The 17307-nt window shown below is 37.1% G+C and overlaps 1 protein-coding gene across 7 annotated transcripts in view; it reads left to right on the top strand.

The window, feature by feature from the left end:
* Window positions 1-17307, top strand: part of ANKS1B (ankyrin repeat and sterile alpha motif domain containing 1B) — a 1351669-nt gene that overhangs the window by 561548 nt on the left and 772814 nt on the right. For all 7 annotated transcript variants that reach the window (XM_023182451.3, XM_023182541.1, XM_023182286.2 and 4 more), the window contains one exon: window positions 8961-9126. In XM_023182451.3, coding sequence (XP_023038219.1) covers window positions 8961-9126 — 166 coding nt within the window. The remainder of the gene's footprint in view (window positions 1-8960; window positions 9127-17307) is intronic.

The following is a 17307-nucleotide window of genomic DNA, read 5'->3' as shown; positions in this document are numbered from 1 at the left end:
CTGTCGCCCAGGCTGGAGTGCAGTGGCCGGATCTCAGCTCACTGCAAGCTCCACCTCCCAGGTTTACGCCATTCTCCTGCCTCAGCCTCCCGAGTAGCTGGGACTACAGGCGCCCGTCACCTCGCCCGGCTAGTTTTTTGTATTTTTTAGCAGAGACGGGGTTTCACAGTGTTAGCCAGGATGGTCTGGATCTCCTGACCTCGTGATCCGCCCGTCTCGGCCTCCCAAAGTGCTGGGATTACAGGCTTGAGCCACCGCGCCCGGTCAGCCACATAATTTTTTTGGTTTCCCAATGTATATTAAAGTTATGTTTACACTATACTGTAGTTTATGAAGTGTGCAATAGCATTATGTCTAAAAAAGAGTACATACCTAATTAAAAATACTTTATTGCTAAAATATGCCAATGATCATCTGAGCCTTCAGTGAGTCGTAATTTTTTGCTGGTGGAGGGTTTTGCCTTGATTTGGATGGCCACTGACTGATCAGAGTAATGGTTGCTGGTGCTTAGGTGACTGTGACAGTTTCTTTCTTTTTTTTTTCTTTCAACTTTTATTTTAAGTTCCAGGGTACATATGCAGGATGTGCAAATTTGTTAGGTAAACATGTGCCATGGTGGTTTGCTGCACAGATCAGCCTTTTAAGCCCAGCATCCATTAGCTATTCTTTCTGATGGTCTCTTCCCCCTGCCTCTCTGACAGGCCCCAGTGTGTGTTTTTTCCACCCATGTGTACATGTGTTCTCATTGTTCAGCTCCCACTTATAAATGAGAACATGTGGTATTTGGTTTTCTGTTCCTGCATTAGTTTGGTGAGGAAAATGGCTTCCAGCTCCATCCTTGTGCCTGAAAAGGATATGATCTCATTCCTTTTTATGGCTGCATAGTATTCCATAGTGTATATGTATCACATTTTCTTTATTCAGTCTATCATTGGTGGCCATTTGGGATGACTCCATGTCTTTGCTATTGTGAACAGTGCTGTGGTGAACATATATGTGCATGTATCTTTATAATAGAGTGATTTATAATCCTTTGGGTATATACACAATAATGGGATTGCTGGGTCAAATGCTATTTCTGCTTCTAGATCTTTGAGGAATTGCCACACTATCTTCCACAATGTTTGAACTAATTTATACTCCCACCAAAAGTGTGAAAGTATTCCTTTTTTTTCTGCAACAAGGCAGCATCTATTGTTTCTTGATTTTTTAATAATCATCTTTCTGACTGCATGAGGTGATCTCATTGTGGTTTTGATCTCCAATTCTCTAATGATTAGTGATGTTGAGCTTTTTTTCATGTTTCTTGGTGAATGAATGTCTTCTTTTGAGAACTGTCTGTTTATGTCCTTTGCCTACTTCTTAATGGGATTGCTTTTTTCTTATATATTTGTTTAAGTTCCTTGTAGATTCTGGATATTAGACCTTTGTCAGATGGATAGATTGCAAAAATTTTCTCCCATTCTGTAGGTTGTCTGTTCACTATGTTGATAGTTTCTTTTGCTATGCAGAAGCTTTTAAATTTAATTAGATCCCATTTGTCAATTTTTATTTTTGTTGCAATCGCTTTTGGCATTTTTGGCATGAAGTCTTTGCCCATGCCTGTGTCCTGAATGGTATTGCCTAGATTTTTTCTAGGGTTTTTATAATTTTACATTTTACATTGAAGTCATTAATCCATCTTTAGTTAATTTTTGTATAAGGTGTAGGGAAGGGGTCCAGTTTCAATTTCCTGCGTATGACTAGTCAGTTCTCACAGCACCATTTATTAAATAGAGAATCCTCTCTCCATTGCTTGTTTTTGTCAGGTTTGTCAAAGATCAGATTGTTGTAGATGTGTGGTATTATTTCTGAGTTCTCTGTTCTTTTCCATTGGTCTATGTGTCTGTTTTTGTCACCAGTTCCATGCTTTTTTCATTACTGTAGCCTTGTAGTATAGTTTGAAGTTGGGTAGCATGATGCCTCCAACTATGTTCATTTTGCTTGGGATTGACTTGGCTATTCATGCTCCTTTTGGTTCCATATGAATTTTAAATTAGTTTTTTTTCTAATTCTGTGAAGAATGTCAATGGTAGTTTAATGGGAATAGCATTGAATCTATAAATTACTTTGGGCAGTATGGCCATTTTCACAATATTGATTCTTCCTATCTGTGAGCATGGAATGTTTTTCCATTTGTGTGTGTCATCTCTGATTTCCTTGAGCATTGGTTTTTAATTCTCCTTGAAGAGGTCCTTTGCTTCCCTTATTAGCTGTATTCCTAGGCATTTTGTTCTCTTTGTAGCAGTTGTGAATGGAAGTTCATTCATTATTTGGATCTCTGCTTGCCTGCAGAAAAGATCATTGATAAAATTCAACATCCCTTCATGGTAAAAATTCTGAGTAAACTAGGTATCGAAGGAACATACCTCAAAATAATAGCAGCTGTCTATGACAAACCCACAGCCAACATCATACTGAATAGGCAAAAGCTAGAAGCATTCCCCTTGAAAACCAGCACATGACAGGGAGGCCGTCTCTCACCACTCCCATTCAACGTAGTATTAGAAGTCCTGGCCAGGGCAATCAGGCAAGAGGAATAAAAAAGGGGTATTCAAATAGGAAGAGAGGAAGTCAAATAATATTTGTTTGCAGATGACATGATTCTGTATCTAGAAAACCCCATCATCTCAGCCCAAAAGCTTCTTAAGCTGATAAGCAACTTCAGCAAAGTCTCAGGATACAAAATCAGTGGGCAGTTTCTTAAAATAAGAGAACAATGTAGTTTTGCTGCATTATTTGAGTCTTCCTTTCATGAAAGATTTCTTTTTAGCGTGCAAAGCTGTTTCATAGCATTTTACTCACACTAGAACTTCTTTCAAAATTGGAATCAATCCTCTCAAACCCTACCACTGTTTTATCAACTAAGTTTGTGTAATATTCTAAATCCTTTGTTATCATTTCTACAATGTTCACAGCATCTTCGCTAGGAGTGTATTTCATCTTAAAACACTTTGTTCACCTGTAAGAAGCAACTCCTCATCCATTCAAATTTTACCATGGGATTACAGCAATTCAGTCCTATATTCAGGCTCCTCTTCCAGTTCTCTTGCTATTTATCCATCACATCTGCAGTTACTTCCTCCACCAAAGTCAAGCCTATCAAAGTCCTCCATGAGGGTTAGAGTCAACTTCATCTAGACACATCGATGTTGATGTGTTGACTTCATCCTATGAATCACAAATGTTCTGAATGGCATCTAGAATGGAAAATCTTGTCTATAAGGTTTTCAATTTACTTTGCTCAGTTTCATCAGAGGAATGACTTTCTATGACAGCTATAGCCTTATATAATGTATTTCTTAAATAATGAGACTTGAGACTCTAAATTAATCCTTGATCTCTGGGCTGAAGAATACATGTTATGTTAACAGGCATGAAAACAACATTAATCACTTTGTACAACTCTATCAGAGCTCTTTGGTGATTAGTGGCTTTGTCAATGAGCAGTAATATTTTGAAAGGAATCTTTTCTTGTGAATAGTAGTTCTTAATAGTGGACTTAAAATATTCAGTAAACCATGCTGTAAACAGACATGCTGCCAACAGACATACTGTCATCCAGGTTTATTGTTTCATTTATAGAGTATAGGAAAAGTTGATTTAGCATCATTTTTAAGGAATCTAGCATTTTTGGAATGGTAAATGAGCATTGGCTTCAATTTAAAGTCATCAACTGCACTAGCCCCTAACAAAAGAGTTGGACTGTCCTTTTAAAGTTTGAAGCCAAGCGTTGACTTCTCTTCTCTAGCTGTGAAAGTCCTAGATGACATCTTCTGGTATGAGGCTATTTCATCTACATTGCAAATCTATTGTTTAGTGTAGTCATCTTCATCAATAGCTTCTCCATTAGCATTTGATGCTTCACCTTGCACTTTTATGTTATGGAGGTGGTTTCTTTCCTTAAGCCTTATGAACTAACCACAGCCACTTTCAAACTTCTGCAGCTTCCTCACCTCTGTCAGCCTTCATTGAGTTAAAGAGAATTAGAGTCTTGCTCTGGATTAGGATTTGGCTTGAGTGAATATTGTGGCTGGTTTGATCTTCTATCCAGACCACTGAAACTTTCTCCATATCAGCAATAAGACTGTTTCCCTTTCTTATCATTTGTGTGTTCACCAGAGTAGCACTTTTAATTTCCTTCAGGAACTTTTCCTTTGCATTCACAGCTTGGCTAGCTGTTTGGCACAAGAGGCCTAGCTTTTTGATATGTCTTCTTCACTAACCTTAATCATTGTTAGCTTTTGATTTAAAGTGAGAGACGTGTGACTCTTCCTTTCACTTGAACTCTTAGAGGCCTTTGAAGGGTTACTGATTGGCCTGATTTCAATGTTGTTGTGTCTCAGGAAATAGGGAGGCCCAAGGAGAAGACGACACAGGGGAATGGCCAGTCAGTGGAGCAGTTAGAACACATACTACACTTATGCATTAAGTTCACCATTTTATATGATTGTGGATTGTGGCATTCCAAAACTATTACAACAGTAACATCAAAGCTCAGTGATCACAGATGGCCATAATGGATATAATAATAATGATGAAAAATTTGACATATTGGCAGAATTACCAAAATGTGACACAAAATGAGAACATGTTGGAAAAATGGTGCTGATAGATTTGTGCAATGCAGGGTTGCCATAAATCTTCATTTTGTAAAAAATGCAATATCTGTAAAACATGATACAACTTGAGGTATGCCTCTACTGGAATAGACATATATATGGAACCAATTAGAAAGTCCAGGTACAGATTCAATTCTATGTAAACATAAGGCATACACCTATTATCACAGGAATTCTATTTCAGAACAGTTGAATATGTAGACAAAATATATAAACAAGAATGTTTCCTTCAAAGCAAAACATTACAATTTCAATATGATAGGATTGGCTAGATAAATTACGACCAGGTATATATTGGGACCCAAGTTCATCATGTAGACATACAATTGTCATTGAAAAGGGTACAAAATATATCATTAGAGTTAAATAACACATTAGGAAATATTTTATATAATACTATGCTTATATATAATATTTTAATAAGACTTACAGAATATCCTTTGAACCCTCCTGCCACTTTGGGTAGAAAACTGCAAATGCCATTCTCAAGATTCTATACAATCTACAGGGCATACAATTTCCATGGCATACAATTTCCATTCTCATTATCATCTCTTGATTTCATCTATTTTTCTCGTCTGCTGTCTGTTCTTGACTCTTCCCCATCACTACTAGAATAGGCAGCATAACCCTAATTACTTGCTCCAAGAGACTTTGTATGGGAAAATTTATAATAACATTATCCTAAATAACAAAACACCTAGGAAACATTTAAGAGTCCATTGTCAGGAGAATGTCTAAATGAATTGTGGTATCCTTAAACAATGAGCTCCTGTACCATACTGAAAATAGATGAAACTCAGAAACATGATATTGATTGAGAAAAATCACAGAACTAGAGCATTTGATACTATATATATAAAGTTTGAAAGCATACAGTACTAAACATTTATTTTTTATTGATACTTACATGTATAGTTAAAATTTAACACGATCCAAGGAATTAAAAACATGAAGTTCAGAAAGCATTTAGCCTTGGTAGAGGAGGAAAAAGGGTAGGATTGGAAAGATGAACATGGGGTGGGTTGGGGGGCAGGTTTCAATGATATAATGGTAATATTCTACCTCTTAAACTGAGTAGTGGACACACATGGATCCATTTTAAAAAAAAATCTTGCATATCCTCTTTTGAGGGTCTCTTGTCAGATATTTTGTTGAAATACCTCTGTTTTTTGACACTGAAATATTTGGTTACAAAAGCATTGTTTCACTATCTTCGTTTTTACCAACTCCTTCCCTCGGGGACCTCATCTTCCCTGAGGAAGGCAGGTTCTATAAAGACTTACATTCTGAAAAGAAATTATGGCCCTCCATTAGGAAGCAGAAGAGGGAGCACTTCATTATTGTTTAAAATATTTTTTCTTTCCTTTGCTCATACTCACATGTCAACTCACATTCACAGAGTGAAACAGTCTGGGAGGATGTTCACCAAAATATTATCCTCAGTTATCTCAGCATGCTGGTTTTTCATGTGATTACTTTCCTCTTTCTTTATATTTTCAAATTATTCTCTAATAAACGTATATACTTCATTTTTAAGGAAGAAAGCTAATTAACCCATTCTTTGTGGTTAAATTTCAAAGTGGTTTTCAAGGCTTTAAAAATCCTCAGAAGTGTTCATACACACTGTAAAATTCCAGCTTAACTAATCCATGGGTTGTTTTGACTAATTTAATTTCAGGATGGAACTGGGAGTTTAACTGGAGACTCTTTTTTCATAGAATCTTTATAGTCTTATCGTTGTAATCTCAGTTTTTCACTTTTTATATGCAAACCAGTGAACAATATTAACTGAACTGAAAGGCAAAATAATTTACATTTGAAAAGAAATCATTTCTGTAACTTGTAGTTAACTTTGTTTAAAGGACACTTGAGACTGTTCAGTTGATTAATATGTATTTATTGAGCATCAACTCATCAACTATTGGCAGGATCTGTGTTAGATTCTAGTTATAGCGTGGTGAACATGACAAATTCCAGCCTTCAGGGAGCTTATAGTAACCTGCTGGACTCATTGTACAATGTGTTTCATCCACAATTTTATCAGCAGATAATTCTGCTGGAAGATTTTCAGTAATGTGGAATTCCTTCTGTTGCTTTCTAATGCTATTTGTTAACTAATTTTATAGTGTATTTTTATTTTAAAAGGTAAACAATATTATTAATTCATAGAAAATTATTTTTTGTATTGAGCCAAATTTGCCCTTCTTGACTTATAAACATTAGTCTTTGTCTTGTCTTTGTGGACTTTAGAATAAATCTACCACAGTAACTTTTCCCCATCCCCCATTTGTGGGATAGTTCATGACGGATAGCCTTTCAAATCGTTGAGAAAACTATTATGTGGCTGTAAGGCTTCTCTGGATGGAACACTGCAGATCCTTTCATCATTTCTTCTCTGACATGGTTTCAAAATTACATGCCATCCTGATTGCTGTCCTCTGGAGGCCTTCTACTTTGTCACCCTTTGTTGTTAAAAATAAATTACTCCCAATTTCCTGCTTTCAATGGAGTATCATGACCATAATTGACTCTCTGATGTGTGAGGGTCTGTGATGATCTGAAAGCAATTACCCTGACCTTGAATTCTGCTGTACTGTAGTATCCCTGTGGAAAAACTAGGAATTCATACTAAATCTTTATCAGCTCTAGAATATACTTAGGGAGATTTTTCAAAAGTATTAGTTTATTTTCTTATTTGTCTTTTTCTCGATTGTGAAGCATACTTTATAAAGGTAGCACATACAGATGGTCTACAACTCATGATGGCTCAACTCACGAGTTTTCGACTTTGCAATGGTGCGAAAGCAGTGTATGTTCAGTAGAAACTGTACATCATTTGGAATCTTTTCATAGGCTAGCAATATGCCCTATGATAGATACTCTCTCATGATGCTGGGCAGTGGTAGGAAGCCACAACTCCCAGTCAGCCACAAGATCGCAAGGGTAAATAACCAATACTCTGCAATCTTGTACTGTGTTACCAGATGATTTTGCCCAAGTGTAGGCTAATTAAGTGTTCTGAGCACATTTAAGGTAGGCTAGGCTAAGCCATGCTGTTTGGTAGGTTAAGTGTATTAAATGCAGTTTCTACTTACAATATTTTCAAGTTACTTTGGGTTTTTTTGTAAAGTTGAGGAGGATCTGTAGCAAAAATAAAATATGATTAATTGTGAATTTCATCATGCAGAATTTCACAGTCTTCTCCAGCAGACTGTGAACTTCTTAAGAGCAAGGATTCTGTCTCATTAGTTTTAAAAAATGTCCAGCATTTAGCACATAATTTATATATATAATATATAACTATGCTGCATATTATATTACATATATAATAGATGCCTAGTAAGTATTTGTTGACCAATTAGTGCCTTTTGTACAAGAAATTAAAATCTTATAAAGTGAAATAAATTCTAATTTTTAGAATATATCAAATAATCAATCATATAGAACTGGACCTACATTTTATCCTAACCTGAAAAGAGTACCTTAGTATATTAGTTAACGGTACTTACAAGGAAAAATACTAGTGTGCTGGATGGCAAGACATTTAACTCTAAATGACAGAAAACCCAAGTAGCAATGGCTCAAACTGTAAGAATGTTATTATTTATGTAAGAAGCCTGGAGAAACTGGCCCTGGGTCTATTTGAGCAGCTCAATGATATCATCAAGGTCCCAGGCTCTTTTTATCCTTCTGTTGCTGTTCTTGTCTTGTTACCTTTTTGATCTGAAGATTCTTGCGTTATGGTCACAAAATGCTTGCCCTAGCTCCAGATTTCAAAACTGCATCCAAAGAGAGGAGCCTGGGGATGGCCTTGGCTCTGAAAGTGCCTCCTTATAAACTTCTTCTCTGGGGAAAAATGTTTTTCCACGAGCCTTTAGCAAACTTCCTCTTACATCTAGTGGGCCAAAGTTGAGTTATATGGCTGTCTCTAGGAGGCTGGCAAAGGAGTAGAGTCTTGGGAATGACTATTGATCAGTTAACCAACAGTTTATGCCACAACTAGATAATATATATATATATATATATAATATATATATATATATATATATATTACAAAAAGGGCAATGCCTTTACAATTCAGTAATAAATTCAGTCCTTTTAAATTATGAGGACTCTTAAAAATATCACTGATGACATTGGGGTTACATGATTCTATAATTTATTCAAACAGATGAATCATCAGCTGTCAATCACTTTGGAAAGAACTAATGAACCTGATTACCTTTTCTAGTTTTTATAAATTAAACAAGGCCATTTCTTCATCACAAAGCTGTTTTTATTTTTTCTTCTTTTCAGGAGTCCTATCCAAAAAAGAGAAATTACACTATGGAAATTGTACCATCTGCTTCTCTGGATACATTTCCTTCAGAAAATGAGAACTTTCTGTGTGATCTCATGGACACAGCTGTTACAAAGAAACCTTGCTCCTTAGAAATTGCAAGGGCACCTTCCCCAAGAACTGGTAATATCTCTTACTCATGATTGGCCTGATTCCATTTACTTGTTTGTTTATGTGAAGATGCATCATTAACATTTTGATTTCCTGCTATGGTATCAAAATGAAAGTTCCCCCAATGTAGTTCCAATAATTATTATTATTTTTTTTTTATTTTAAAGTGAGCTCAGGTAAGTCAGAGGGTTTTTTATTTGAAGTCTCCTAACTTTCTGGTAAAAGCCCTAATGGACATGGTAATGCTTTGATAAAGATGCTTGGAAACCTTTTAATAGTAAAAAAAAAAAACCTTCCAGGTAAGATACACAGCTTTGGATCCTTCAGGAGTTCATAGCCAATTTGGTAGCAAGAGTGTTTTTGTATCATTGTCTGCATCCTATCTGTTACCAAGTTATCAAATCTTACTTAGCTGCTTTATATATTTCGTGTCTTTTATGGCATTATCAGATCCATTGTTTTATTTTTTTGCGTTACAAACTAGTGAACAAAGCAAGACAAATATTATCCCTATTGCTGATAAAGAAATTAGAGTTTTAAGAGCAATAGTGGGGCCTATGCTTGAACATGGAGTTTTGACTACCATTATAGTTTCTATTACTTTAAGAAAGAATACAGAGTAATTACATGAAAGCTAGTGAAGGAAGAAATTTTCAAGTGGATGGTCAATATATTTAATGCTGCGAAGGAGTTGTTAGAAAAGTTCTGAAGAGAGGCTTCTTTTTGGTTTGGTAATACGATGGCAACTTACTTTTCAATAGTAAATTTTAGAAGTGATGTGGTAAAAGTAGATGTCTGGAAGTTAATAGTGAGACATTGGGAAATGGGAAATAAGACAGTGGGAAAGGGAATAGAGAGTACAGATAACTCTTCCAAGGAGATGAGAAGAAGAGGTATGATAGTAACATAAGAAAAAAGCAGGTGCAAGAGGGAAATAGCTAGTTTATGTTAGGATAAGTAAGACTTGGTCAAGTTTAGAGGAATTTTCTTGTAAAGCAAGGTATTGACGATAAAGAATAAAAAGACAGAACAGAATGGGTAGAAGTTAAGACTCAGCTAGTTTAGGGAAACACAGACATTTTTTCCCCAGAGAGTAGAGAGAAGACAGCATGGTTGTAAATGTAGAGAAATTCTGAAATACTTATTTTCAAATGGATTCAATTTCTGGGTAAGATAAAAGGTTGTTGGCTAAAAGTAAGAGCTAGACCTTAAGAAGGGTTAAATTAAAATTCAGGCCAGGAGTGATGGCTCATGCATGTATTCTTAGCACTAGCCTATTATAGACACTACCTCATGCCTGTATTCCTAGCCAAGGTGGGTGGATCACTTGATCTCAGGAGTTCAAAACTAGCCTGGGCAACCTGGTGAAACCCCATTGCTGCAAACAATTAAAAAATTAGCTGGACGTGATGGCACATGCCTGTAGTCCCAGCTATTCAGGAGGCTGAGGTGGGAGGATTGCTTGAGTTTGGGAGGTCAAGGCTGCAGTAAACCATGGTCACACCACTGCAACTGCAGCCTGGGTGACACAGTGATACCTTGTCTCTAAATAAATAAGTAAATAAAATTCAGAAAAGCCATTATACATAATAGTCTAGGGAGTTTTGTACAAGTGAAAAAAATGGATTTTTTGAGTAGTACTGTGGCTAGGGTGTTAATTAATCATGAACATACAGAAGGAAGATTTTTAAAGTAAGAGCATAGTAATGAAAATTGTAAATTTATTGAGCATTTATTATGTGGCAGATACTGTTCTAAATGCTTTATATGCATTATTCCATATGATTCTTACAATGCTGTGAGGTACTAATATCATTCTCATTTTACAGATAAGGGAACTGAGACATTGAAACACTAGCTGGCCTCACAAGGTTACATGTTAATGAGGAGTGGATTTGGTACTTGACCTTGAGCTATCTAACTTGTGCCCTTAAACACTATACTATAGTGCTGCATTGCATTGGGGATGAGGTGGGGTAGATATTGGGAATCAAGTACTGAAACCTTCCAAGAAATGTAGAGATATGACTGAAGGTCCACATATGACAGCAATAAAATTAGAAAAAGACTGTTTTAATAGAATAGGGTAAACTTCAGATGAGCATCAGATTTTGGATGAAGGCCAATAATAGAAAGTTATCCACAGCAGTCATGGAGAATGAAAACAATGCTGACCCCAGGCTGTGGAAGTTGACAAGAATGAGGACTTTTCCATAAGAGAGATAATGAGGGAAATAGCATATTCAGGGGGGAAAGCTTCATTAAAATAGGAAAATGCAGGAATAGATGTGCAAAATGTGAAAGAGCTTTAATTGGGGCACAGAGGGTAGGGAAATATCAGGGGTGATAGAGGAAAGAATGCAAAATTGAAGACACAGCTATGTATTAAGTAGTCAGAAACTAATTAAGTTCTTATGCATACTAGGGCACAGTTCTGAATGCTGAGGATACAAGGATGAAAACAACATGGACACAGATAACAAGGCTGATCAGGTTGAGGTCAACTCTTGCTGAAAACAAATAAAAATGCTGGATACAATATAGAAAAGAAAAAAACTTCTTAAAAGTATCAAAAACCTGATATGAAAGTTACATAAATTGAATCACATCTAAATTAGGAATTTCTTTTTATCAGTTGGTTAGTAAGAAATCAGGCCAAAACATTGGTGAGGGTAGGAAATAAATGATGCACTAAAGCCACCTTTGTCCTGGGTGGACTTACTGAACCTGCTAATGAACTTCAGTGCTCAAGGCTTTTGTGGCTTTGGATACAGAAAACACTCAGGGACTGTAATATTAAATCCTTCCTCCATAGAACTAGGATTCTAAGGGCTACACCCTCAGAGGAATCAGAGGTAATCTTGTATTCCCCACGCCAAGGAGAATGCAAGGAAAGATGATTTGTTGTGAGCAGAGCAAGGCAGGTCAAGGGGTGGGAAATTCCTGAAGAGTTATTACTACGAACGAGCCCTCACAGATTTCCACCCAAAATTCGTATCACCTAGGTGGTCCAAAAAAATGTCAATTCGTGCATTTAAAGTCATACCGTCAGGTATCAAGTGGAAGAAAATGTAATCCCTCTGGAGAAAAATATACTCTCCTCCATGGCCCAAATAATTTCTATAAATACCTTTCGTATTATTAAAATTAGCAGTTTCTAATAATTAAGCCTATAGGGAAAGAAACTCCAAAAAGAACCAACAAAAACAAGGAAGAGCCGATCCACACCTTAAATGCTTTCAAATATTGAAATTAGTAGATGTAGACTATAAAATGACTGTGCCATTGTAAAGAAAAAGTGAGCCTGAAGATATTTTTTGGGACTAGAAACCAAAAAAAATTTTTTAAAAAATTGACCTAGCCTATTGGAGAGGGAAAAAAAAAAACTTTTAGAAATGAAAAAAAATCCAATTACTTACACACACACACAGTTTAAAACTCAATGGATGAGTGGAACAGCAGATGAGATTCAGCTGAAGAGAGATACAGTGAACTGGAAATTTTAGGCCACAAGAAATTTTTTGGAATGTTACACAGAGACAAAAATATGGAAAATATGAAAGAGAAGCTGAGAGACTTGAAAGATGTACTGCAAAGTTTTCACATGTCTAATCAAAGTTCCAGAGTAGAAGACAGAGAGAATGTGACAAACATAATATATTTGAGGAGATAATTTTTCAAAAAGCATGGTATTATCCTTGAGCTCAAAGAGAGACAGACAAGTGAAGAGTTAAATTCAATTGAGTACAATAATTGCTAAGATAATGTTTCACAGAGTGTTCTTTGGAAACAGAAATGGGGGGCATTTACCCTTACCTGGAGCTTGAGGAAGACATAGAGATGATGCCTATATCAGTTATCTATTGTTATTAACAGGCCACCCCAAAAGGAACTGACATCAGTCATTTATTTTGCTTACAAATCTGCAAGTTTGACAAGGCTAGTCAGAGACTGCATATCTGTGTCACATCTTATGATCTTTGGCTGTTCAACTGGGGAATGGGGGAACACTTTTAAGATGGGCAGCTCACATGGCTGGCAAGTTACTGTTGGGTGTGTACCAGTAACTTGGCTAAGGCAATGAACTGGAGGCCGTTTTTTTGCTCTCCATGCACTGCTTAGGTTTCCTCCTGACATACTGGCTGGATTCTGAGAGCAAGCATCCCCAAAGAACTAAGAGGAAGCTGCATCATTTGTATTATCTCCTTGTTTTGGAGACTGGAAATGTGCAGGGTACCAGCATGGTCGGGTTCTGGTGAGGGCTCTCTTCCTGGCTTGTGGAAGGTTGTCACCACCCTGCTTACTGAACCTCTTCTTCGTATATGCACAGAGAGAGAGAGGGAGTGCGTCTTGGATTTTTGCCACAGACCTAGTAAAAGATTGCAGAGAGGGAAGCTTGTTTCAGCTTCCAGTTAGATTTTCTTTCCTTTAAACTTTCACCAACACCTTTCTTACAGCTTTTAAGGCTTCCACAAATCCATCCATTCCTTGGCCCTTTTGGCTTGACAGGCACTGTCTTTGGAGCTCTTCCAGCTTCTTCTGCTGCCCAATCTCAGTGCTCATGACACATATTTCAAGTTTTTGTTTTGGCAGCATCCCATATCCAACTATCAAAATCTATTCTGGTTATTGTCGCTGCATAACAAACCATTCCAAAACTTAGTGGGTGAAAACAACAGTCATTTGTTTTGCTTTTAAATCTGCAATTTGGGGAGGGCTTGGCTGAGGTAGCTTGTCTCTGTTCTGCGTGGTGTCACCTGGGGAAGCTTAACTAGGGTCTGGAGGTTTTATTCTCAAGAACCATACTCATGTCGCTAGCATGGCCTACTTGGACTTTCTCATGGTCTGTGATGGGATTCTAAGCAAACATTCTAAGAGAATGAGATCTCAGAAGGCAACATCACTTCCTTTGTAGTCAAGAGCCTGCCTACATATAAGTGAAGGGAATTTAATTCTTGCCTCCCCTTGATGAAGGAGTGTTAACTAAAGTCACATTATAAGAAGATATTCTTGCAGCCTTTTTCAGAAAATAGAAACCCTACAATGCCCAAGTTTGTTGTTGTTGTTAAAATTGGGTAAAGACTTAGTTTGCATGGGTATATAATTTTCCCCAATTGTGTTTGATCACTTGGGTTTAGTATAGAAGAAGCCAGTTTGCTCAGTTGACCCAGGCTTAATTCATAATAATTGATAGTCTTTGGGCTGTGATCATGAATTCTAAGGTAAAGGATTCCAGATTTTAAAGGGAAATTTTGTGGTTTTTAAAAAATGATTAGAATTGGGATGAATATAGATCAAAACAGTTTCTATGCAATTTTATATGAAACCTTAGCCACTCAGCCCCACAGAATTGCCATATAGCAGGTAGAGGAGAGCATCAACATAACTGTCATTTCTTTTCTGGTTAGGTAAGGAAATAGTTTGCATTTTTTTCTCTGTTGATTCTATTAAACCATAGTTTAGGTTTTGCATCAATCCTATTACTTCTAAGTCTCTCAACTGCTATGACTAGTCCCTTGTGACTCATACCTAGCTTTGCATTCTCCCCTTAGGGCCAACTAACTGATCTGGTGAACTCAGGGAAGTTACTGACCTCTCTTGGAGTTACTGATATATTCCATTTGTTACTAAATTCTTTATTGACTAAAGGTAGAATTTGTAAATGTGGAGACATTTCTTGATGCACGGAAGTCTTTTAGAGACCCTCAAATTGATCTTGGTGGGTAAGTACCCACCAAGTTCCTGATCCAGTCAATAAGCACTTATTGAGTACCTCTGATGTTCTAGGCATTGTGCAAAATGTTGCATAAGGAACACAGCAAAAAGTATAAGTACTGACCTTTAGGAGCTTAGAATGTGTTAAAATTAAGGATAATAAGGGCAATGAGCAAGATAAGCATAGGGTGCTCTGGGAGAGTAGAAGGGGAGGAATGTAAATGAAGGAAGGCTTATGGGAGGAGGTGCTACATGATTTGCTGGCCTCAAGAAGGAGTTAGAAAGATGAATGAGGTATGGCATTCCAGACAAGGGGCAGTGTGTGCAGAGATGCAGAGGGAGTGAAAGAACAGAGTACATTCAGAGACTATGCCCACTTGGCATGGTTAGCACATAGAATGATAGTAGCATAAAATGCATAAAGAACAAGGAGTGACATTCAGAAGTTTGCATTTCATCTGACAGCAGAAGTGAACATGGCATGATCAGGTTTCTGTTTTAGAATGATCCCTCTGGAAGCAATGTAGAGTATAGATTGGAGAGAGATGAGGTTGAAAGCAGGAAGATTCATTAGCGAATCAGTGTGTACACTTAGCAAGAAATGACAGTGGCCAGAACAAAGACAATCCCAGCGGAGAAGGGCAAGGGGAAACCAAGCTGAGAGGCAAGTAGGAGTAAAGCTCATCCCTCTCACCTTGAAAATGCTGACACTTGGACAATAAGTAGCTATGGAAATTTGAGAATTGTACTTCAGGAAATGCATTCTGTAGCTTTAAGTTAGCTGTGTTAGGTAACATGGCTTAGGTTTACAGACAAAATGGGCCTTACTACTCTATACAAGAACTGCATGAAGAAGATTTCCTGGAGAAATGGGGCAGGTGGGAGTGAGGGTGGGGGGCGGGGGGAGAGAGAGAGAAAGATTGAAGGGTGACCAAGTCTTAAGAGAGACTGTTATAGATTGAATTGTGTCCCCCCTCACATTATCCCCCCAAAAAGAAAGGTTGGAATCCTAACCTATAGCACTTTAGAATATGATCTTATTTGGGGAATTTGGATATAGAGTCTTTGTAAAGATAATCAAGTTAAAATAAAGCCATTAAGTGGACCCTAATCCAGTGTGACCAGTATCCTTATTTAAGGGAAATTTAGACCCAGAGACAGGCACCCATAGAGGGAAGACAATGTGAAGATATACCAGGAAAAGGCAGCCATTCAGAAGCCAAGGAGGCCTGGGACAGATCCTTTCCTCACAGCCCACAGAAGGAACCATCCCTGCCACCTTGAGTTTGGACTTCTGTCCTTGAAAGCTGTGACACAATACATTTCTATTGTTTAAACCACCCAGTTACTAGTGTAGTTGGCCATCTGTATCTGTGAGTTCCACATCCATGGATTCAACCAACTACAAATTTAAAATATGTCAGAAGCAAAAATGGATGGTTCGGTCTGTACTGAACATGTACAGACTTAATTTTCTTGTCATCATTGTCTAAACAAAATATCATATAACTATTTATGTAGCATTTCATTGCATTAGGTATTACAAGTAATCTAAAGATGGTCTAAAGTATCCAGGAGGAGGTGCATAAGTTATATGTAAACACTACATCATTTTATAGAAGAGACTTAAACATCCACGATTTGGGTATCCTCAAATACCCAATCCTCCTCAGTTGGGAGTCCGGGAACCAATTCCCCTTGGTCACTGAAGGACGGCTGTAGTTTGTTAAAGCACCCCTAGGTAACTAATATAGGGATTAAAACTGAGCACACAAATTCAATACATAATAGGGAGAGGCAATTGAGGATGCCTGGGCCACAGTACAGAGCACAACCTGCCTGGCTTGCATCTCTCAGAGGCTGAGCAGCTAAGGGTTGGTTGTGACTGGACACATTGTATATTCATGTGTATACAGTATGCATTTGCTCCGAAAATCAAAGTTAACTTTCCTTTCTGTGGTCTCTTGTATTAAAAACTAGAAGGGCTAGTACAAAATAAATCTAATCCTGACCACATGAAAAAAATTATCGGATCTACTAGTTTAATTTAAATAAAATCAGTGTAGTAGTAGATCTGTGTTCAGCAAGATTTTACAATTCAACCAGAAAATGAAGGATACTCTTTCTAAGGAGCATTTTACTAATGCCTCATGACTACAGATTTCACATGAAGTAAAGAATGAGATTGCTCTAGTACTGGACTTATTAAATAAAGACCAACAGTAGTCTAGCACTTGCTTGGTAAATTTGCTAAGAGTCATGTTTATGCAGCCACTATTGAATCCTATTTGTTTCCTTTATAGTATCAAGCAAAGGACCTTGTGTAATTATGGTGGTGACTCACTTGCATAAATGAATGAATAATTGAATGAACGAATGAATGGATGGATATTATGTTTAAAAGAAAATGGCTGTAATGGCAGTAAAATCCCTTATGAAATAGCCAGGTGTCATCAAATACAATGTTTTCTTGTCTCT

Source organism: Piliocolobus tephrosceles, chromosome 10 (assembly GCF_002776525.5).
Source record: "Piliocolobus tephrosceles isolate RC106 chromosome 10, ASM277652v3, whole genome shotgun sequence".
NCBI lineage: Eukaryota > Metazoa > Chordata > Mammalia > Primates > Cercopithecidae > Piliocolobus > Piliocolobus tephrosceles.
The sequence above is the reverse complement of the archived record's forward strand: the minus strand, read 5'-3'. Positions and strand labels throughout refer to the sequence as shown.